This window comes from Bombina bombina, chromosome 5, assembly GCF_027579735.1.
Source record: "Bombina bombina isolate aBomBom1 chromosome 5, aBomBom1.pri, whole genome shotgun sequence".
NCBI classification, from domain to species: domain Eukaryota; kingdom Metazoa; phylum Chordata; class Amphibia; order Anura; family Bombinatoridae; genus Bombina; species Bombina bombina.
Window position 1 is genome coordinate 51649277 of NC_069503.1, and position 24952 is coordinate 51674228.

The 24952-nt window shown below is 39.2% G+C and overlaps 1 protein-coding gene across 1 annotated transcript; it reads left to right on the forward strand.

Annotated features, from left to right (window-relative positions):
- Window positions 1–1209: 1209 nt before the first annotated feature.
- LOC128659823 (gastrula zinc finger protein XlCGF26.1-like) lies at window positions 1210–24444 on the forward strand. The gene is made up of 3 exons (XM_053713396.1): window positions 1210–1241; window positions 20788–20903; window positions 21833–24444. The coding sequence occupies exons 2-3, from the start codon at window positions 20885–20887 to the stop codon at window positions 23665–23667; spliced, it is 1854 nt and encodes a 617-aa protein (XP_053569371.1). The 5' UTR covers window positions 1210–1241; window positions 20788–20884; the 3' UTR covers window positions 23668–24444.
- Window positions 24445–24952: the final 508 nt, after the last annotated feature.

Consider the following 24952-nt stretch of genomic DNA (forward strand, 5'->3'; position numbering starts at 1 on the left):
CTAGTGAAAGTGCTAATATATATAGTGTAGCTTTATGTATATAATGTAGCTGTAATGCACTAGTAGAGGATATGACAGTGACAATGTGCTCAGTGCTAGTGAAAGTACTAATATATATTGTGTAGCTTTATGTATATAGTGTATCTGTAATGCACTAGTAGAGGACATGACAGTGACAATGGGCTCAGTGCTAGTGAAAGTGCTAATATATATTGTGTAGCTTTATGTATATAGTGTAGCTGTAATGCACTAGTAGAGGATATGAAAGTGACAATGTGCTCAGTGCTAGTGAAAGTGCTAATATATATTGTGTAGCTTTATGTATATAGTGTAGCTGTAATGCACTAGTAGAGGATATGACAGTGACAATGAGCTCAGTGCTAGTGAAAGTGCTAATATATATTGTGTAGCTTTATGTATATAGTGTAGCTGTAATGCACTAGTAGAGGATATGACAGTGACAATGTGCTCAGTGCTAGTGAAAGTGCTAATATATATTGTGTAGCTTTATGTATATAGTGTAGCTGTAATGCACCAGTAGAGGATATGACAGTGACAATGTGCTCAGTGCTAGTGAAAGTGCTAATATATATTGTGTAGCTTTATGTATATAGTGTAGCTGTAATGCACTAGTAGAGGATATGACAGTGACAATGTGCTCAGTGCCAGTGAAAGTGCTAATATATATTGTGTAGCTTTATGTATATAGTGTAGCTGTAATGCACTAGTAGAGGATATGACAGTGACAATGTGCTCAGTGCTAGTGAAAGTGCTAATATATATTGTGTAGCTTTATGTATATAGTGTAGCTGTAATGCACTAGTAGAGGATATGACAGTGACAATGTGCTCAGTGCTAGTGAAAGTGCTAATATATATTGTGTAGCTTTATGTATATAGTGCAGCTGTAATGCACTAGTAGAGGATGACAGTGACAATGTGCTCAGTGCTAGTGAAAGTGCTAATATATATTGTGTAGCTTTATGTATATAGTGTAGCTGTAATGTACCAGTAGAGGATATGACAGTGACAATCTGCTCAGTTACTCATTTTATGAATTTGCAGCATTTAAACAATGTTAAAAAGCATCCAATTTGTCTTTAAAATTGGTTGCATATTTTCTTTTGTCTGATTGGCTACTGCTTAACATGTGACTTCTCTGCGTGTATTCTGGGAGATGTAGTTCAGTATTGAACTGACCTTTGTTCCCCTCCCATTTACTTCCTGTGCAGCTGCTGCTGGGTGAGTGAGTCAGGCTGTGTGTATTGTGTGATAAAATATTTTAGTCACTTTCTAGTCTTGATAAAAAGTTTATAATTATTATTATAAATGTTGTTCTTTTATTGTATGTTATTTACCTGCTTGTGCCAGGCAATGGGATAGTAAGTGCTGTTTCTCTTTGTGCTAGTGAAGGGTTAATACACATTGTGCTGCTCTCTGTGCTAGTGAAGGGTTAATGCATACTGTGCTGCTCACTGTGATAGTGAAGGGGTTAATACACACTGTGCTGCTCTCTGTGCTAGTGAAGGGTTAATTCACACTGTGCTGCTCACTGTGATAGTGAAGGGGTTAATACACACTGTGCTGCTCTCTGTGCTAGTGAAGGGTTAATACACACTGTGCTGCCCTCTGTGCTAGTGAAGGGTTAATACACACTGTGCTGCTCACTGTGCTAGTGAAGGGGTTAATGTACAATGTGCTCTCTGTGCTAGTGAAGGGGTTAATACACACTGTGCTGCTCTCTGTGCCAGTTAAGGGGTTAATACACACTGTGCTGCTCTCTGTGCTAGTGAAGGGGTTAATACACATTGTGCTGCTCTCTGTGCTAGTGAAGGGGTTAATGTACAATGTGCTCTCTGTGCTAGTGAAGGGGTTAATATACACTGTGCTGCTCTCTGTGCCAGTGAAGGGGTTAATACACACTGTGCTGATCTCTGTGCTAGGGAAGGGTTAATACACACTGTGCTGCTCTCTGTGCTAGTGAAGGGTTAATACACACTGTGCTGCTCTCTGTGCCAGTGAAGGGTTAATACACACTGTGCTGCTCTCTGTGCCAGTGAAGGGGTTAATACACACTGTGCTGCCCTCTGTGCTAGTGAAGGGTTAATACACACTGTGCTGCTCACTGTGCTAGTGAAGGGGTTAATGTACAATGTGCTCTCTGTGCTAGTGAAGGGGTTAATACATACTGTGCTGCTCTCTGTGCTAGTGAAGGGGTTAATACACATTGTGCTGCTCTCTGTACTAGTGAAGGGGTTAATGTACAATGTGCTCTCTGTGCTAGTGAAGGGTTAATACACACTGTGCTGCTCTCTGTGCTAGTGAAGGGGTTAATGCATACTGTGCTGTTCTCTGTGCTAGTGAAGGGGTTAATGCATACTGTGCTGCTCTCTGTGCTAGTGAAGGGGTTAATACATACTGTGCTGCTCACTGTGCTAGTGAAGGGGTTAATGTACAATGTGCTCTCTGCTATTGAAGGGGTTAATACACACTGCTTCTCTGTGCAAGTGAAGGGGTTAATACATACTGTGCTGCTCTGTGTGCTAGTGAAGGGTTAATACACTATGTGCTGCTCTATGTGCTAGTGAAGGGTTAATACACACAGTGCAGCTCTCTGTGCTAGTGAAGGGTTAATACACACAGTGCAGCTCTCTGTGCTAGTGAAGGGTTAATACACACTGTGCTGCTCTCTGGGCTAGTGAAGGGTTAATACACACTGTGCTGCTCTCTGTGCTAGTGAAGGGTTAATACACACTGTGCAGCTCTCTGTGCTAGTGAAGGGTTAATACACACTGCTGCTCTCTTTGCTAGTGAAGGGTTAATACACACTGTGCTGCTCTCTGTGCTAGTGAAGGGGTTAATACACTCTATGCTGCTCTCTGTGCTAGTGAAGGGTTAATACACACTGTGCTGCTCTCTGTGCTAGTGAAGGGTTAATACACACTGTGCTAGTGAAGGGTTCATACACACTGTGCTGCTCTCTGTGCTAGTAAAGGGTTAATACACAATAATTTTAGTAGTGACATGATCATTTCAAGAGTTATTGCAGTTTTTAAATTTAGAGAAAAATGTAAATTTCAACTTTTGAAGATGAAATTTTGAAAAACTAAAGGGTGTGCAACGTTCCCCATCCCCCCATGATCAAGAATATACAATCATTATAGCAGTGACATGATTATTTCAAGAGTTATTGCAGTTTTTAAATTTAGAGAAAAATGAAAATTTCAAATTTTGAAATTTTTTTTTTGAAAAAATAAAGGGTGTGCAACTTTCAGGGTGTGCAACATTCCACATCCCACCACGACCAAGAATATACAATCATTATAGTTGTGACATGATTCTTTAAAAAGTTATTGCTTTTTGAAGAGCCGAATGTCTGTTGAATCTCCAATATGAAACCAACTTCACCGCAGTGTGATTACCTTATAAATGACAGTCACAGTGGTTACCTTATAAATGACAGTCACAGTGATTACCTTATAAATGACAGTCACAGTGATTACCTTATAAGTGACAGTCACAGTGGTTACTTTATAAATGAAAGTCACAGTGGTTACCTTATAAATGACAGTCACAGTGGTTACTTTATAAATGACAGTCACAGTGGTTACCTTATAAATGACAGTCACAGTGGTTACTTTATAAATGACAGTCACAGTGATTACTTTATAAATGAAAGTCACAGTGGTTACTTTATAAATGACAGTCACAGTGATTACTTTATAAATGACAGTCACAGTGATTACCTTATAAATGACAGTCACAGTGGTTAACTTATAAATGACAGTCACAGTGGTTACTTTATAAATGACAATCACAGTGATTACCTTTATAAATGACACTCACAGTGGTTACCTTATAAGTGACAGTCACAGTGGTTACTTTATAAATGACACTCACAGTGGTTACCTTATAAATGACAGTCACAGTGATTACCTTATAAATGACAGTCACAGTGATTACCTTATAAATGACAATCAGCATAATCCACTGTGAATGAACATTAAAGGGACACTGAACCTAATACAAGAAAGCTGCAAAATGTTTCGTTTTCAGAATGATTGTCTAAAGGTTGTTTGTTACATTAAAGTTGATTAAAAAAAAGTGGAGGTCACATGTTTCCTGTCTAGAGTGGGGCTCCAGTCTGCAGCCAGACTCCTTTGTGCTAGTGAAAGGTTAATACACACTGTGCTGCTCTCTGTGCTAGTGAAAGGTTAATACACACTGTGCTGCTCTCTGTGCTAGTGAAGGGTTAATACACACTGTGCTGCTCTCTGTGCTAGTGAAGGGTTAATACACACTGTGCTGCTCTCTGTGCTAGTGAAGGATTAATACACACTGTGCTGCTCTCTGTGCTAGTGAAGGGTTAATACACACTGTGCTGCTCTCTGTGCTAGTGAAGGGTTAATACACACTGTGCTGCTCTCTGTGCTAGTGAAGGGTTAATACACACTGTGCTGCTCTCTGTGCTAGTGAAGGGTTAATACACACTGTGCTGCTCTCTGTGCTAGTGAAGGGTTAATACACACTGTGCTGCTCTCTGTGCTAGTGAAGGGTTAATACACACTGTGCTGCTCTCTGTGCTAGTGAAGGATTAATACACACTGTGCTGCTCTCTGTGCCAGTGAAGGGTTAATACACACTGTGCTGCTCTCTGTTCTAGTGAAGGGTTAATACACACTGTGCTGCTCTCTGTACTAGTGAAGGGTTAATACACACTGTGCTGCTCTCTGTGCTAGTGAAGGGTTAATACACACTGTGCTGCTTTGTGTGCTAGTGAAGGGTTAATACACACTGTGCTGCTCTCTATGTCAGTGAAGGGTTAATACACACTGTGCTGCTCTCTATGCTAGTGAAGGGTTAATAGTTACTGTGTGGCTCTCTGTTTCAGTGAAGGGTTAATACACACTGTGCTGCTTTCGGTTTCAGTGAAGGGTTAATACACACTGTGCTGCTTTCTGTTTCAGTGAAGGGTTAATACACACTGTGCCCCCAAAGCGCACATTATCAGCCCTGCTTTATCTAGAGGTGCACAGTAGCTAGCGCAGAGGGGTGCACAGTAGCTAGCGCAGAGGGATGCACAGTAACTAATATCCCCACATAGTTTGCCTTATTTATAGGAGCCTTGTTACAGAGTAGACAAAGGGTTGTTATGTTAGTTTGTTAGCAACACTTGTATTGTTTTACATGATCTTATCACCCCTGCTCAGACTAACTAGGGGCAGATGTGTAGCAGGGTCAGTTTTAAAGGGACATTAAACCTAATACATTTCTTTCATTATTCAGTGTTACACTAGATACAGAACTGCACAATGTCACTTATAGTATTATGTATGGGGACTGAGGCTGTGACAGAAATATCTCGGTGTAACATTACACTATAGTGGTTGGGCTGTGTGTGGTCTGACATTGTGCAGTTCTGTATCTAGTACTAAAGACACCAGTGCATGCATTGCATTTTATTTTCTATTGATGTGCAAGGTGTTTGCACTTGGCGCTACCAGTGTGTGAATTCTGACGTTTGCATTAATTACTGGCAATATTATAAAGCTCCCCCCATGGTGTCTGGCTCATGCCATTTGTATAGCTGCAAGTATTGTGTGTTACATGACATGGCTGCTTTGTAGGGAGGAACCTAAGATCCAGAGGAGTTCCCACAGAATGGCTGAGGAGTACTTGAGAAGCTTCAGTGTGGGGAACGTTTTTCATGCTACAAGCATTGAGGTATGTTCAGTCATTTTTTTTCTGGAGAGACTGTGGTATTTCAGAACCGGCGGGTACTGCAAGGGCCTTACATTGCAAAGAACATATTTTAAGTGATAAAAGTATGTCTAAGGATGATTCTCAGTCTGAAGAGAATCAGGTTATGCCATCCAATTCTCCCCAAGTGTCACAACCTTTAACGCCCACTCAAGCGACGCCAAGTACTTCTAGTGCGTCTAATTCTTTTACCCTACAAGATATGGCTGCAGTTATGTCTACTACCCTTACAGAGGTATTATCTAAACTGCCAGGGTTACAGGGTAGGCGCAGTAGGTCCAGTATTAGAGTAAATGCTGAGCCCTCTGATGCTTTATTGGCCATCTCTGATGTACCCTCACAGTGTTCTGAGCTGGGGTAGGGGAATTGCTGTCTTAGGGAGAGCTTTCAGACTCAGGAAATGTGTTCCCTCAAACAGACTCGGACGTAACGGCCTTTAAATTTAAGCTTGAACACCTCCGTCTGTTACTCCAGGAGGTTTTAGCTACTCTGTAGGATTGTGACCCTATTGTAATACCACCAGAGAAATTGTGTAAAATGGATAAATATCTAGAGGTCCCTACTTACACTAATGTTTTTCCAGTCCCTAAGAGGATTTCAGACATTGTTACTAAGGAATGGGACAGACCAGGCATTCCGTTCTCTCCCCCTCCTACGTTTAAGAAAATGTTTCCTATATCTGACACCATTTGGGATTCCTGGCAGACGGTCCCTAAGGTGGAGGGAGCTGTTTCTACCCTGGCTAAGCGTACAACTATACCTATTGAGGACAGTTGTGCTTTCAAAGATCCTATGGATAAAAAATTAGAGGGTCTTTTAAAGAAAATGTTTATTCATGAGGGTTTTCTTCTACAACCTATAGCGTGCATTGTTCCAGTTACTACTGCAGCAGCTTTTTGGTTTGAGGCTCTAGATGAGTCTCTTAAGGTGGAGACCCCATTAGATGATATTTTGGATAGAATTAAGGCTCTCAAGCTAGCTAATTCTTTTATTACCGATGCCGCTTTTCAAATGGCTAAATTAGTGGCTAAAAATGCAGGCTTTGCCATTTTAGCGCATAGAGCGTTATGGCTTAAGTCTTGGTCTGCTGATGTGTCATCAAAATCTAAACTTTTAGCTATTCCTTTTAAAGAACATTCACAGACGCACTTCAGCTGACACAGCCCTCTGCTTCAGCTGAATTTTAAAGTATACTTACAACAAGTCTTTAAAGAACATTCACAGACCCATTTCAGCTGACACAGCCCTCTGCTTCAGCTGAATTTTAAAGTATACTTGCAACAAGTCTTTAAAGAACATTCACAGACCCACTTCAGCTGACACAGCCCTCTGCTTCAGCTGAATTTTAAAGTATACTTGCAACAAGTCTTTAAAGAACATTCACAGACCCACTTCAGCTGACACAGCCCTCTGCTTCAGCTGAATTTTAAAGTATACTTGCAACAAGTCTTTAAAGAACATTCACAGACCCATTTCAGCTGACACAGCCCTCTGCTTTAGGTAGTCTTTGGAAGATAGTTACCCTCCCTCCCTGCCCCTCACCCACCCCAGGTTCATTCCCCCATTTATAGATAGTCTCCCACACAACTTTCATTCTCCTAAACTGCCAGCTGCAAACACTAATCAGCACATCCTTCCATTCACTTAACCCTTTAGAATACATACCCTCTCTCCCTACAAATAGCTATATATCCCACATCGATAGTGTGTGAATATATATATATATATATATATATATATATATATATTTCTTTTTTATATTGTACTATTTTTGTTTTATTTTCATCTACACACCTCACACCTCATAGCACTAACATGTATCAAAATATGACCATACTGATATTTGTGACAACCCTTTTCTCACTCCAATTTTGTTCACTTCATTACCGCCATAAGCACCCACCTCAAACTGGAAAACAAATTATCATACACCATGGCCTGCTCTGTGGCTGTAACTTAACTGCTGAATGCTGGTGGAGAGTTATAAAAAATAGCCCTTCTACCCCCACCTCACAAAATTCTAAAGTATGCCATTCACTATATAGCCAAACAAAAACTATGTCCAAATTCCTATTCCTTATGCTACTTGCCCTTGCAAATGATGTACAGTCTAACCCTGGTCCCCCAGCAAATTCCATTACTAGCCTTCCAGCTAAAAGAGGCCTCTCCTTTGTGCACTGTAATATCCGCAGCTTACTTCCAAAAATCGATGCACTGCAAGCTTGGTGTTTACAATACAAGCCAAAAATCATTGTGATCTCTGAATCATGGCTAACTGCAAAAATACCTGACTCTGCCATTGCAATACATGGATATTCATAGAGGACAAGAAGAAACAGAAGCGCCACATGGCCCAATATTGTCTGGTCCAGAAAATAAATATGTGTGAATATTCAGTGTAAACTCACATTTAGAAAAGCACCTCAGTTGGTGCTATTGCAGCAGTCTGGGATTTCTATTAGTCACCCAGGAGACCAAATTCCGTTGTGGATGTGATGTCTAGATGAACAACACAAAGGGACAAAGGTGCCTATATGGCCTCTCCCTGAATCACTGGAGGCTCCTGGTTTATCTGGTATCCTGCAAACACATGATTAAGTCTGGTGGGTGACCATATTGATCCCATTCTGCCTCTATAGCATCAAAGGAGATGCTACAACAAATGTGAGTACCCATCTTAATAACTTATTAACTCATATTTGTCAAGACAATACTAGGCCATATAGGCACCTTTGTCCCTTTGTGTTGTTCATCTAGACATCACATCCACAACGGAATTTGGTCTCCTGGGTGACTAATAGAAATCCCAGACTGCTGCAATAGCACCAACTGAGGTGCTTTTCTAAATGTGAGTTTACACTGAATATTCACACATATTTATTTTCTGGACCAGACAATATTGGGCCATGTGGCGCTTCTGTTTCTTCTTGTCCTCTTAGATTGCTGTTCTGGATCCCGGCCTGGATCTTCACAGATAGCTGCCTGTACTCATCCCAGTGACTATATATCACCTATACCACCATCATCATCATAGGACCTACTGTCTTCCACTAATTGGACTCACATATCTACTCAGTGGTTACTCCACACTAGAGTGTTGGAATTTTGTATACTCCACACTAGAGTGTTGGAATTTTGTATATTTCTGTATTTTGGCTGGTTATATATCTTTTTTACATCTTTCTCCTAGGAGGTATATGGGAGTTACTACATCACCATTAATAATACTGTTTACATATAACACTTACTGCCATATTTTGTCCTCCCTCTAGGAGGTCTGTGTGTTTATATACATATATATATATATATATATATATATATACTCTCTAGACATAGTATTATCCTCACTGAGGGGATTTTATCAATTGGGTAATTATCACCTATATAGTACCCGATATTCCTGATAGGGCGCCCCCTACGTTCTTTTACATGGATATTCATGACATAGAATTGACAGAGAGAGGAGGCAGCATTGTAATTTATGTTGACAATTCCACAAAGTTCACCCCATACAAAAATCTAGCTCTCCTGCCACCTTTGATTTCCTTTCTGGCAAAATTGAGATCCCGTGCAGTAAATCAATCATTGTTGCAGGAATCTACCGCCCACCTAGCTCCCCTGTGCATTCCATTTCGGACATAGCACAGCTCCTTAGTGAATCCATAACTCAAAACCCAAAAAGTGAAATTTTGGTTTTTGGAGATTTTAACATTGATTGGCTGAATCCAAAAAATAACAGTTGTCACTCACTGTTTAAATCTTTGCAGCTAACGCAATTAATCTCCTCCCCAACTCGCATAAACATCAAAAGCCATAATCATACCCTGCTCGACTGGATTCTCTCCACTTCTCCCAACCGAATCCAGGAGGCAGGTGTTCTCCCTAACAATTTCAGTGACCACTGCTTAGTGTACTGTGTGCGCAAAATAAAGGCTACTAAATCCTCTCCCAAGGTTAAAATCACCAGGTCCTTCAAAAAATGTAATCTTCAATCATTTCTAAATGACATCAAGAACCTCCCCTGGCACAGATAAACCTAATCCCAGATCTAGACTCTGCAGTTGAATTCTTTCAGTCTGAACTCCTACAAGTTTGGAATTTACATGCACCGCTGCGTAAGGTGAGAGTAAAAGGAGCACACTTGAACTGGATCACAGCTGACCTCATTCAAATGTACCAATTTCGGGATTCATTGTGGTCAAAGTTCAAGCATACTGGCTCTATGAATGATCACTGTGTATATAGACAATGGCAAAATATATGTACTAAACAAACAAAATTGGCTAAGGCACAATATTTCTGTGAAAATCTGAACAATAATATATCTAACCCTAGAAAGTTTTGGAAACTCATAAATAACTTACAAAATCCACCAATCCACTCCCAACCCTCCACTGTCAATGTGGATAACCAAAACCTGCAACTCCCCTTAGAAGTAGCAAATGCCTTTAACAATTATTTTGTCGGATGCTCCACCACCCTGATTGACAAACTAATAAATGACACGCATCCTGAAGCTACAAACGTGTATCAGGCCCCACTAAAACAGCAAAGACCCAATATAGAGAAGTTCAATTTTAGACCTGTACCCTTCAATGTCATTAAGAAACACCTCAATAATCTAAAAATGAAAAACCAGTCTGGACCTGATCAAATCCCAGCAATGCTGTTGAAGCTCAGTGCGCCGGCAATTGCTAAGCCTGTCACAACCCTAATTAACGAATCCTTGATGTGTGGATATATACCCAAACTCTGGAAAACTGCAAGAGTAGTGCCTATTCATAAAAGTGGGGAGTTAACCTTGGTTTCTAACTATCGCCCTATATCATTGCTCCCAGTATTGTCAAAAATCTTAGAAAAATACGTCCATACGCAATTATGCGAGTATTAACAACTTTCTAACTATCTGACCCCTGATCAATCAGGTTTTCGACCGAATCACTCCACTACAACTGCCCTCCTAAAAGTTTGCAACGACATCCAAACTGGCATGGAACAAGGAGACCTAACTGGAGCTATTTTCCTTGATTTTGCAAAGGCTTTTGACACAGTGGACCATGACATACTACTTCTCAAACTAAAAGACTCTGGTATTGCTGATCGCCCGTTAACCTGGTTTAAATCATATGTATCGGATCGATCACAATATGTCTCTGTTTCTAACAGTGACTCCCTCCCTCTCCCAGTCACGTGTGGTGTTCCCCAAGGTTCCATTCTCGGCCCCCTACTATTCACATTATTTATAAATTATTTGCCTAATGTCTGCAAATCTTCAACTGTACACATGTACGCAGACGACACGGTAATCTATGCAAACAAATCTGATCTGCCGCAGCTTGAAGCAGTGCTTAAAGACCAGTTCACAGAGGTAGAAAAGTGGATCTCGAAAAACAAACTCTTCCTAAACACTGATTAAACTGTCACAATGATCTTTGGAACGGGACCTAAATTACAAAAATTACAAAATTCCCATCTTCGCGTCAAAACAAAATCCAATTGCACGCTGACCGCAGTCCACTCTTTTAAATACTTAGGTATGTTGTTAGACCCCAATCTATCTTTTGGCCTCCACATAGAAAAACTTGGCTCTAAACTTTACCCAAAACTAGGTGCCCTGTACAGAAACAAATCCTGCCTCAGCCCTACAGTAAAGGAAAAGATTGTACAGCAAATGCTGATGCCTATCTTGGATTACGGGGACATAGTATATGCACCTGCTCCGCAAACTCACCTTAATAAACTAAATACATTGTATAACTCGTTCTGCCGCTTTGTGCTACAATGTAACTACATGACACACCATTGTGACATGCTAAAAGAACTAAACTGGCTGTCGCTTGAATCCAGACGCACCCTCCATCTTTCCTGCCTTGTCTTTAAGAGCCTTTCTGGGAAGCTCCCACCCTACCTGAGCAGAATGCTCTCCCCTGCTATTCCCACCTCCTATAACCTCCGATCCAATAACGGCACATTATTTAGCTTGCCTCAATACAAAAAGAAAGCAGCTCGATCCTCCTTTTGCTACAGAGCACCACAATTATGGAATGACCTCCCCCACACTTTAAAAACTTCCCCAAGCCTAAAATCCTTTAAGAGATCCCTCTATACATATCTCAAAACAGAATTCTCCTGTCATGGTTGATTAAATATTTCGTACCAGTTCTATGTTAAATGTTTGCATATATTGTGTATTATTATTGTTTTTGTATTTTATTGTACCCTATTCTATCAATGCAATGTTTTGTGGTCCCAGGACATACTTGAAAACGAGAGAAATCTCAATGTATCCTTCCTGGTAAAATATTTTATAAATAAAAATAAATAAATAAAGGTAAAACCCTATTCGGGCCTGAACTAAAGGAAATCATTTCCGAAATGACTGGAGGTAAGGGTCATGCCCTTCCTCAGGACAAGACTGTTAAAATGAGGGCTAAACAAAATAATTTTCGTTCCTTTCGAAACTTTAAAGGTGGACCCTCTACTTCCTCCTCCGCCACAAAGCAGGAGGGGAATTTTTCACAATCCAAGTCAGTCTGGAGACCGAACCAGACCTGGAATAAAGTTAAACAGGCCAAGAAGCCAGCTGCTGCTACCAAGACGGCATGAAGGGGCAGCCCCCAATCCGGGACCGGATCTAGTAGGGGGCAGACTTTCTCTCTTTGCTCAGGCTTGGGCAAGGGACGTTCAGGATCCCTGGGCATTAGAAATTGTGACCCAGGGGTATCGACTAGAATTCAGAGATTTTCTCCCAAGAGGGAGATTTCATCTTTCACGTTTGTCTGTAGACCAGACAAAAAGAGAGGTGTTCTTACACTGTGTAGAAGACCTCTATACCATGGGTGTAATCTGTCCAGTCCCAAAACTAGAACAGGGACAGGGGTTTTACTCAAATCTGTTCGTGGTTCCCAAAAAAGAGGGAACCTTCAGACCGATTTTAGATCTCAAAAGTCTAAACAAATTTCTCAGAGTCCCATCGTTCAAGATGGAGACCATACGAACAATTTTACCAATGATCCAGGAGGGTAAATATATGAACACCGTGGACTTGAAGGATGCGTATCTTCACATTCCGATCCACAAAGATCATCACCAGTTTCTCAGGTTCGCCTTCCTGGACAAACATTACCAGTTTGTGGCCCTTCCTTTCGGGTTGGCCACAGCTCCCAGAATTTTCACAAAGGTGCTAGGGTCCCTTCTGGTGGTTCTAAGGCCGCGGGGCATAGCAGTGGCGCCCTGTCTGGACGATATTTTGATTCAGGCATCAACTTACCATCTAGCCAAATCTCACACGGACATCGTGTTGGCTTTTCTAAGATCTCACTGGTGGAAGGTGAACATAAAGAAGAGTTCACTTTTTCCTCTTACAAGAGTTCCATTCCTAGGAACTCTGATAGACTCGGTTGACATGAAAATTTTTCTGACGGAGTTCAGAAAATCAAAGATCTTAACCACTTGCCGAGCACTTCATTCCATTCCTCGGCCGTCAGTGGCTCAGTGTATGGAGGTAATCAGACTAATGGTAGCAGCAATGGACATAGTTCCGTTTGCTCATTTGCATCTCAGACCACTGTAACTATGCATGCTCAGACAGTGGAATGGGGATTATGCAAATGTATCTCCTCAGATAAATCTGGATCAAGAGACCAGAGACTCTCTTCTTTGGTGGTTGTCACAGGATCATCTGTCCCAGGAAATGTGCTTCTGCAGGCCAGCATGGGTCATAGTGACGACGGACGCCAGCCTATTGGGCTGGGGTGCAGTCTGGAATTCCCTGAAGGCTCAGGGTGTGTGAACTCAGGAGGAGGCCCTCCTTCCAATAAATATTCTAGAACTGAGAGCGATATTCAACGCGCTTCAGGCATGGCCTCAGCTGGCTTCGGCCAAATTCATAAGATTCCAGTCGGACAATATCACGACTGTAGCATATATCAATCATCAAGGGGGAACAAAGAGTTCTCTAGCGATGATAGAGGTTTCTAAAATAATTTGATGGGCAGAGAATCACTCTTGCCATCTATCAGCAATCTATATCCCAGGAGTGGAGAACTGGGAAGCGGATTTTCTAAGTCGTCAGACTTTTCATCCAGGGGAGTGGGAGCTCCATCCGGAGGTGTTTGCACAATTGATTCATCAATGGGGATCACCAGAATTGGATCTGATGGCATCTTGTCAGAATGCCAAACTTCCTTGTTACGGGTCAAGAGCAAGGGATCCTCAAGCAGTACTGATAGGTGCTCTAGCAGTACCGTGGTCGTTCAACCTGGCTTATGTGTTTCCTCCTTTTCCTCTCCTTCCTCATCTGATTGCCAGAATCAAACAGGATAGGGCTTCGGTAATCTTGATAGCACCTGCATGGCCACGCAGGACTTGGTATGCAGATCTGGTGGAAATGTCATCTCTGCCACCGTGAAAGCTGCAACTGAGACAGGACCTTCTCATTCAGGGTCCGTTCCAACATCCAAATCTAGTTTCTCTGCGGCTGACTGCCTGGAGATTGAACGCTTGATTTTATTTAAGCGGGGATTCTCTGAGTCGGTCATAGATACCTTGATTCAGGCTCGAAAGCCTGTCACTAGGAAAATTTATCATAAGATATGGCGTAAATATCTTTATTGGTGCGAATCCAAAGGCTACTCATGGAGTAAGATCAGGATTCCTAGGATTTTGTCCTTTCTCCAAGAAGGATTGCAGAAGGGGTTATCGGCTAGTTCCTTAAAGGGACAAATTTCTGCTTTGTCAATCTTACTACACAAGCGTCTGGCAGATGTCCCAGATGTTCTGTCGTTTTGTCAGGCTTTGGTTAGAATTAAGCCTGTGTTTAAACCTGTTGCTCCGCCATGGAGTTTGAATTTAGTTCTTAATGTTCTTCAAGGGGTTCTGTTTGAACCTATGCATTCCATAGATATTAAACTTATATCTTGGAAAGTTCTGTTTTTAGTTGCTATCTCTTCTGCTCGAAGAGTTTCTGAGCTATCTGCGTTACAATGCGACTCGCCTTATCTTATATTCCATTCGGATAAGGTTGTTTTGCGTACTAAACCTGGATTCCTTCCTAAGGTTGTTTTTAATAAGAATATTAATCAGAAAATTGTTGTTCCTTCTCTGTGTCCTAACCCTTCTTCTAAGAAGGAGCGTCTGTTACATAACTTGGACGTGGTTCGTGCCTTGAAGTTTTACTTGCAAGCGACCAAGGATTTCCATCTTTGTTTGTTGTCTATTCTGGAAAGCGTAGAGGTCAAAAAGCTATGGCTACCTCTCTATCTTTTTGGCTGAAAAGCATCATCCGTTTAGCATACGAGACTGCTGGACAGCAGCCTCCTGAAAGGATTACAGCTCATTCTACCAGAGCGGTGGCTTCCACATGTGCTTTTAAAAACGATGCTGATACTTTTGCTTCTTCGGAGGCGGTTATTGGGAAAAAAGTTCTTCAAGCAGTGGTGCCTGATGTTTAGGTATCTGTCTTGTCCCTCCCGTTCATCCGTGTCCTGTAGCTTTGTTATTGTATCCCACAAGTAAAGGATGAATCCGTATCTTATAGAAGAAAAGTAAATTTATGCTTACCTGATAAATTGATTTCTTCTATGATACGACAAGTCCACGGCCCGCCCTGTCAATTTAAGACAGATTATATTTTTTTATTTAAAACTTCAGCCACCTCTGCACCTTTTAGTTTCTCCTTTTTCTTCCTATACCTTTGGTCGAATGACTGGGGGGTGGAGTCAAGGGAGGAGCTATATAGACAGCTTTGCTGTGGTGCTCTTTGCCACTTCCTGTTAGCAGGAGGATAATATCCCACAAGTAAAGGATGAATCCGTGGACTTGTCGTATCATAGAAGAAATCAATTTATCAGGTAAGCATAAATTTACTTTTTTTTACTTTTTTTCTGAAAGAGGAATCAGCAAGTATTTGTGCCACCTTAAATTGGTACGTAGTTCTATAAACCTTTGGGAAGTTTGTTAAAGGTGTGCAGGATTCCATCTATTGACCAGGATAGATCATTATCTTTTTTCTATCTTATAAACCTTGCTGGTGAGATATTATTTTGTAGACAACAGAGTTTTGCTGCTGTTTAAAATCCTGACTTATTTCATTTTATATAGGCTCAAGAACACGTATGTTCTAATCACTTCACCCCTATGTATTCTGTGTGTTACCAGACTACGGTGCAAAAACAGTCTAATACTATCCACCCAGGTTATAAGTACTTTATAAGAAACGGTATACTTTTATTCTATAACACATTGGGGTCTGACACGCTTCATATGGTATGAAATCGCAGTGATTGTTCAAGAATAACCCGGTGCTCAACCACATCATGATAATGCATTCTTAAATTCTCTTTGTAATTTTAGATTTCACATTTCTTGGTTTTAAAGGGACAGTCTAGTATAAATTAAACTTTCATTATTCAGATAGGACTTTTAATTTTAATTAACTTTCCAAATTAACTTTTATCATCAAATTTGCTTTTTTCTCTTGGTATTCTTAGTTTAAACTAAACATAGGTAGGCTCATATGCTAATTTCTAAGCCTTTGAGGGCTGCCTCTTATCACATGCTTTTTAAATCTCTTTTCAACACAAAGAGACAGAAAGTACACGTGGGCTATATAGATAACACTGTGTTCAGGCACAGGGGGTTATTTAAGATTTAGCACAAAACAAAGCTAAATTTAAGACAATAGATAATAAACAGTCACAGTCATGTGATCAGGGGGCTGGAAGAAGGTTCCTAGATACAAGGTAATCACAGAGGTAAAAAGTATATTAATATAAGTGTTGGTTATGCAAAACCGGGGAATGGGTAATAAAGGGATTATCTATCTTTTAAAACAATAACAATTCTATGGTAGACTGTCCCTTTAAGAGTTATTTTTGTAATAAAAGTTGTTTTAATTTTGAATAAGTTTTCCACTTCCTAGAAAATGATGTCAGACAGACTAGGGGAGATGGAAGTGCTGTAAAAGTGCATACTTTTTAGTCAAATTTATTTTTGACTTTCTGTTGCTAATTGTACCCATGCACAAGCACTCCAGCCCACAAGGTAAACCCTAATATAAGCCATATAGGGCACCCCCTCTTTATGTGTGTAGTGCTATTGCAACCCCTTTTTGTTTGTTCAGTAATGCTGTGTGTTGAGTTATTTTGAGGGGGCAGCAAATTTACACTGTTATACAGGCTGTACACTCACTACTTTACATTGTAGCAAAGTGTCATTTCTTCAGTGTTGTTACATGAAATATATAATAAAATATTTACATAAATGTGAGGAGTGTATTCACTTTTGTGGGATACTGTGTGTGTGTGTATATAAAAGATAATGTATGCTAGAAAGATTAGAAAAATAAACATTAGATTATACAGTTAGTGAACAAATAATAAAAGGGTTAAATTATTAGTACTGAAATACTCAGCATTGTATCTCACATGTATCTAATAACAGGTTAATATTATATTTCTGTTTGCAACTAAATTATGTAAAATAACAATTCCCATCAATAAAAACATAATATAATGCTGTATCCTGAGATAGTTTAGGACACAACAGAAAAATCTCTCACATTTAAATAAACAGTTTGTTTCCTCCTTACTTATCCATATGATAATCACACCTGAGGGGGAGGCAGGGACTCTGTATTCATGTGACACCAGAGGGGACAATATACATCTATATGAGAACAAAAGTCCAGGTGTGACCCTCTCTTTGTCTCCCAACTGACAAGTTGTACTCATGTGAGTCACACAGAGAAAGGTGACACTCCCACATTAGTATAAATATCTGTGTAACACTCAGTGATATCACAGGAGGAACCAGAGAGACTTCATACTTACAGAGCTTCGCTAAACGGTAATATGCAAAACCTGACATCAACTGAGTTTAAATAGAAAATTTGTTTTCTATATTTTTCATGCTGTGTTAAGTAATTTAATATTAAGTTCTTTAATTTAAAAAGCCCAATTTAATAAATAATGATTTATAGCATTTTGTAAAATGAATGTTTGTAGCAAAACCAAACAACATTTTGAAGTTTGAGGAGGTCTGTCCAATAATACATTTGTGGGGGTTGTTCCTGTTATCCAATGAGCAATAGATTTTTAAGTATCAGCCAATTAGAATCCTTATTTCCCTATAGGTTTATAATTAACTGTAGAGGCCAGATAAACCATTTTCATTTAATATTTAGTCTGAATCTGCTATTTGCTCCAGTAATAAATATCACTCAGCTTATGGCCCTGTTTTATCAGTCTCATCACATTTACTGATCTAATGATAAATATCTTGTGATCTGCATATTATTTTATTTCTAATGAGGTTATTTTATAATACATTTCTTATTTCTATTAGCTGCACCTGTTTATCATCAGAACGTTTATCCCACTGATCTGTGACTGATTCTTGTTGTTAGTAAAGACCTTAGTAAGTGTATTCTGCACCTTCAGCTGCTGCTGTTTATGTCACATGATCACAGACTTAAAGGGACAGTGTCCTGTAAATTTGTTTTCCCCTTAAAATAACAAGAAACCCCAAATGTTTTTCATCATTTAAATAGAACATATAATTTTCAACAACTTTCCAACTTATATTTGCTTCATTCTCTAGGTATCCTTTACTGAAGCAGCAGCAATGCACTACTAGGAGCTAGCTGAGCACATATGGTGAGCCAATGACAAGAAGCTTGTATGTGCCACTAATCAGCAGCTAGCGCACCATAGTGCAATATAAGCTTTGTCACAAAGGTCCCCAAGGGAATAAAGCACATTTGATAATAGAAGGAAATTGGAAAGATGTTTAAATTTGAATCATAAAAGTTTAATTGTGACTTTGCTGTCCCTTTAATGTGTTTCTAATTACTTGTTTTACCGGTGTATAAAATAGTATAAAGTGTATGGGAAATTATTATTTCTGGCTGATAGCTGTCACATGGTACAGGAGTCTGTTATTGGCTGATATCTGTCACATGGTACAGGTGCAGAACTACATTTACCAGAAAACAATCTACTGCTCTTTTTAAAGTGATGGTAAAGTTGCGCAGTGGTCAAACTGGCATTTGCTAGCTTTAGGGAAAAAAATATTACTTTCATTCATCATTTTTTTTTTATCAATGACATTAAAGTTCTTACAGTTTTAACATTTAATTCCTAGTGTCCCGTATTCCACCCAGCTCTGTGTAATAGATTTTTCTTCTGTGACGTTTTCCTTTTCCTCCAGTTGAAATCCTGACCGTTACGTGACCAGGACTTTAGCTAATCCGCCCACTTTATCTATAGCGCATGCGCAAGCTATTTTGCAGCCGTGCAAAGTGAAAGCACGCTCCCTGTAAAGCATGCGCGTCAATCATACTAGGGATTCCCATCTAATACTTTATATTTTGATTTATATTTTGAATGCTCGTTTGGACAAGGGGATCACGATCGCAGCGCAACAATATGGAACACAGCTCTCTAGCACAATAGTAAACAATGAATAGCATGCTTCATTGTTTACATTGTGACTGAGAGATTAGACTTGCGCATGCGCAAAGCTTACTGTCTTGGGAGTGAGCCTAGATGCTGACGTAGAGAGCAGGTGGGACTGCTCTCTACATTATACATATATGAGAGCAGGAAGTACAACGGGGGAGGAGCAAGGTACAGTAACACAGATTTTTTAGATTAGTCATTTATTATTTAGAAAGTATACAAAAAAACAAAACAAGCTTAGCGACTTTGTTCATAAACATATAGGCTACCTAGATAAGCGCACAAAACATTGCAACTTTACCATCACTTTAAATTCATAGTAAGTTTTGTTGCATTGTATTTTTATTATGCATCTGTTGATTTTGTAATTCTGTATTTTATGGTCCTTTTAAATAGACTGAATTTGCCAAAAGAACATCTCATTATATTATCACTCCATGTAAACACAAAAATTCTTTATTTTCTTAACTCTATCCAAGATAACAATTGAAATTATCATTTATGTGCCTATCTCTCCCACACCCCCTTGCATTGTGATTTAAGACAGCTCAGTACTGACCAAGAGAAGTTAAAGGACTGGGGGTGGAGCACATGACAGATACAAAATGTCTGACAGTGAGAATTAGTAGGAAGTACAATACCAATACTGCAGTATCCAATTTAACTTATATTTAAACAACTGATATTTAAAGGGCCATAATACCCAAATGTTTAAACACTTGAAAGTGATGCAGTATAGCTGTTAAAAGCTGACTAGAAAATATCTCCTGAACATCTCTATGTAAAAAAGAAAGATATTTTACCTCAAAAGTTCCTCAATAGCCACATCCCATTCTAAAGATTTCTAAGCAGCATTTTAGTGTGTCTGTCCTGGGACAGCTTAGGGGTTGAGCCTTGTGAACTCTCATATTATTTCCCTATTCAGCTTACTATGAAATCTCATGAGAGTTAAGTGAAATCTCATGAGATCACAGTAAAAGAGTTCATGACCTCAGCACTGCTGATGCTGATTGGCTGCTGTTCATTTCTTCATTTTTTATTTTTTTTACCTGCAGCTGGGAGTAGCTGAGTATAACTTTTTACACAGAACTTACTCTGCTGAGCTGAGGAGATTGTGAGGTAAAATATCTTCCTTTTTTACATAGAGATGCTCAGGTGATATTTTCCTGTCAGCTTTTTACAGCTATGCTGCATCAGTTTCAAGTGATTTAGCATATGAGTATTATGTCCCTTTAGCATTTCTTTCAGGAGAAAATATTGTTTCAAATAAATGATAGAAAACAAAGATAATATATTTATAAAGATATGATATGGCCCAGCTTAAATAGATTTTCTACCATTATGTTGTATAGATCTGGGAATATTCATATTAAAGGGGCAATTATAACAATTACAGAGCTAACTGTACTTCATCCTTGTGGTGAATCAACAGCACATGTGTAATAACCTAATCAGCTGATATGTATTACATGAATTGTTATGTGTGCCTTTAATTATACCATACATACAGTTAATCAGGACCATTATTTATTATTATTTGTCTAAACCATTTAATATACTTTTTACAGACACAGCCAGACCACTGAGAGATATCAGGTATTGATGTAACTGGAATGAATAAGGGAACCTTCTTCCTGAGCACAGACATTGGAGCCTGTTATCAGCATGAACTCATATGTGTTAGGTGAGTAAAATAGATATTATGCTGACTTTAATTACTGGGAAAATAGAATAGATCGCTCATTAAACAAATATAAACTATTATATTTATATCTGCATCTTTGAGAACATTTGTGTCAGTGACGTTATAAAGAAGGAGCAACCTCCATTGGGCTGAGAAGTAGGGTAAAAAAAGACTACTCCCCCCCTCTGTTCTTTTAGACAGATCATGTCCAACAACAGCCTAACCTCACCCCCTGACCTGGTTCATTACTCAGAACACCGGCAACTCCACCTTCCCCTGCCCTGACCTCGCTCATGGAACACCCACAACTACACTTATGTCTACCTTGTTCCCATTTGTGGAACACCCACAACTCCCCCAGTGTTCCCCACCCCAGAACCACCACTGATTTGTGTGCTTAATTTTACAGTGAGTATTATTAAACTAAAAGTTTTTGGCTGTTTGTATAAATAGAACCACAGCCGAAAGCTAAAGATTATCATACGGTTACTGCTTCTTACCCTCTCAAAACATCTGACACTGATGATTAGTCTGTGATGATTGAGGCATCAGGTTCTCACCCAACTTGTTAAGCATGAGCTGGGCAGGGCTGTATGTGCAGTGTTAAATGAGGATGGTGGATGCCACCTCTCTTGCCCAGAATACAGATGTACTTGTTCCCTGGCTGTGAACATTATCCACACGCACCTTGTTTAATGCGGCCCTATTACTTGTTTTCATCCGTAATCAGTAATTTAGTTTTCTATGATGTAGTAATGTTTACATTCTATGTTATCCTTTTTAATTTGTGATTTACAGGTAAATAAATTAAAAATAAATAAAAATGGAAGACATTTTTTGAGTATACAAAAATGTTTTTTATTGAGATGGATTATATTATAAATGAATAAACATTCTAATTTTTCTTTATTTAATTTCTTTTTATGTAGACAAACACTTGAATAGTTCAGATCCATCCTTCACAGGAAACATCAGAATGATACCGCAAACTCCAAAAGTCTTAGACACTAATGACTATTCACAAACATTGGGGATATCACAGCAGATATTTAGAGAAGATTGTGAATTGGCAGGAACTGGGAAGCAATCATTGTGTACAGAGAGTAATTTAGTCATCAAACAAGAGGACAACATTTATGACTTATCTAGTGAAATTATTATCCCAGATGCTAAACCACACACATTTACTGAGTTTTCAAATCATATTAAAGAAGGGAGAAGTCTACAGTCTAGCCAAATGATTCATACAAAGGAGAAATCTTTCAAATCTACAGAATGTGAGAAAAGCTTTAGATGGAAGTCTCCTCTACTAGAACACTACAAAATTCACACAGGTGAGAAACCACACACATTGTCTGAGTGTGGCAAATGTTTTACACAAATGAGTGATCTGAAAAAGCATGAAAGGTTTCACATATGGGGAAAGTCTTTCACATGTACAGAGTGTGGAAAATGTTTTACAGAAAAGGGTAGTCTGAAAACTCATGAAAGGAGTCACACAGGAGAAAAGCCTTTCACATGTACAGAGTGTGGAAAATGTTTTACAGAAAAGGGTAGTCTGAAAACTCATGAAAGGAGTCACACAGGAGAAAAGCCTTTCACATGTACAGAGTGTGGAAAAAGTTTTACACAAAAGAGTAATCTGAAAACTCATGAAAGGATTCACACAGGAGAAAAGCCTTTCATGTGTACAGAGTGTGGAAAAGGTTTTACACGAGTGGATCTTCTGAAAACTCATGAAAGGTTTCACATAGGGGAAAAGCCTTACACATGTACAGAGTGTGGAAAATGTTTTACACAAAAGAGTGATCTGAAAAAGCATGAAAGGATTCACACAGGGGAAAAGCCTTTCACGTGTACAGAGTGTGGAAAATGTTTTACAGAAAAGGGTAGTCTGAAAGCTCATGAAAGGAATCACACAGGAGAAAAGCCTTTCACATGTACAGAGTGTGGAAAACGTTTTACACAAATGAATGAACTGAAAAAGCATGAAAGGATTCACACAGGGGAAAAGCCTTTCATGTGTGCAGAGTGTGGAAAAGGTTTTACACGAGTGGATCTTCTGAAAAAGCATGAAAGGATTCACACAGGGGAAAAGCCTTTCACGTGTACAGAGTGTGGAAAAAGTTTTACTCAAATAAATAGTCTGAAAACTCATGAAAGGATTCACACAGGGGAAAAGCCTTTCATGTGTACAGAGTGTGGAAAAAGTTTTACTCAAATAAATAGTCTGAAAACTCATGAAAGGATTCACACAGGGGAAAAGCCTTTCACGTGTACAGAGTGTGGGAAATGTTTCACATCTAAAATATGCCTTATGTATCACAAAAAGACCCACACAGGGGAAAAGCCTTTCACGTGTACAGAGTGTGGAAAAAGTTTTACAGAAAAGGGTAGTCTGAAAACTCATGAAAGGAGTCACACAGGAGAAAAGCCTTTCACATGTACAGAGTGTGGAAAAAGTTTTACACAAAAGAGTGATCTGAAAAAGCATGAAAGGATTCACACAGGGGAAAAGCCTTTCACGTGTACAGAGTGTGGAAAAAGTTTTACAGAAAAGGGTAGTCTGAAAACTCATGAAAGGAGTCACACAGGAGAAAAGCCTTTCACATGTACAGAGTATGGAAAAAGTTTTACACAAATGAATGAACTGAAAAAGCATGAAAGGATTCACAAGAAACCTTTCACATGTTTAGAAAGTGGGAAAAAAGGTTTTTTATTGAAATCGGGTATCACAAAACACCAAATATTTACACACAAATAAACTTTATATACACAGTGTAGAAACCTTTTTACAATTATCCTAAAGAGGACAAACTCTCTAAATAGAAGCATCAAAAAGGATCCTATTGTAAATAATACTTCTAAATCCCAGTTATTAAAGCCCAAGATTGGAAGTGTTCTCCTGCTGTCCTTTGTTCCTCTATATATGTGCATCTCAGTTTCTCTCATATCATTGTGATAGAATCCAAACACCACACAGGACTATACAAATATTTTCTCATACTGACCAGTTTACACAATTATTCACCACCAAAGAACCCCCAGTGTTGTTTATTAATATGCCAGTGTTAAGAGTTGTACGTTTGATTTACAGATGGGATAAAATAAATATATTTACAGTCTTTATATGAATAGAGTGTTAGAAAATTATATAAACCAGAACAGCAGTCTCAAATGATTGACATCTGGGAGATACAGTATATTTAATGTGCACATCATGTGGATAAACCTTTTCTTATAGCAATAGATGCTTAGCATTGTACATGTTATATACCAGAGGAATTACTGAGAGGAAACTGATTTTGTTTGAGACACAATATCAGTAACCGGTACATACGTGATCATAATCAGTTTAATTCAAATGGCTACTATAACCTACATGAATACTGGGTATGTAATATTTATCTAATGTTCTGTAACTTGATATTATGTCTGTTAGATGTTTTCATGTTAAATAGAAGCCACAAGAACTGATAATAGCACATACTGTATATATAAAGGGAACATTATATGTCTGATAAATCCTTTTGTATCAAGAGCACAAGTGTTAGGTATGTTTTAGTGTATGCTATGTAGTGTGTGTGTGTATCTGCATGTATAAGTGTAAGCTATGTAGTGTGTGTGTATTTTCCTGCATAAGTGTATGCTATGTAGTGTGTGTGTATTTGCCTGTATAAGTGTATGCTATGTAGTGTGTGTGTATCTGCATGTGTAAGTATATGCTATGTAGTGTGTGTGTGTGTATCTGCATGTGTAAGTGTATGCTATGTTCACTACCCACGGCTACGGCACTCCAGGTTTAGCAGTGGTTCTACTTCCGGTTCACACCGGATTGAGGGAGATCGTGTGCTGGAGTCATCAGATCCTCCTTGCTCTTTACACAAGGGATAATACACACTGTGCTGCTCTCTGTGCTAGTGAAGGGTTAATACACACTGTGCTGCTCTCAGTGCTAGTGAAGGGTTAATACCCACTACATATTTATGGTCTAGTGAAGGGTTAATACACAATATTGCTCTCTATGCTGGTTAATGGAATTAATACGC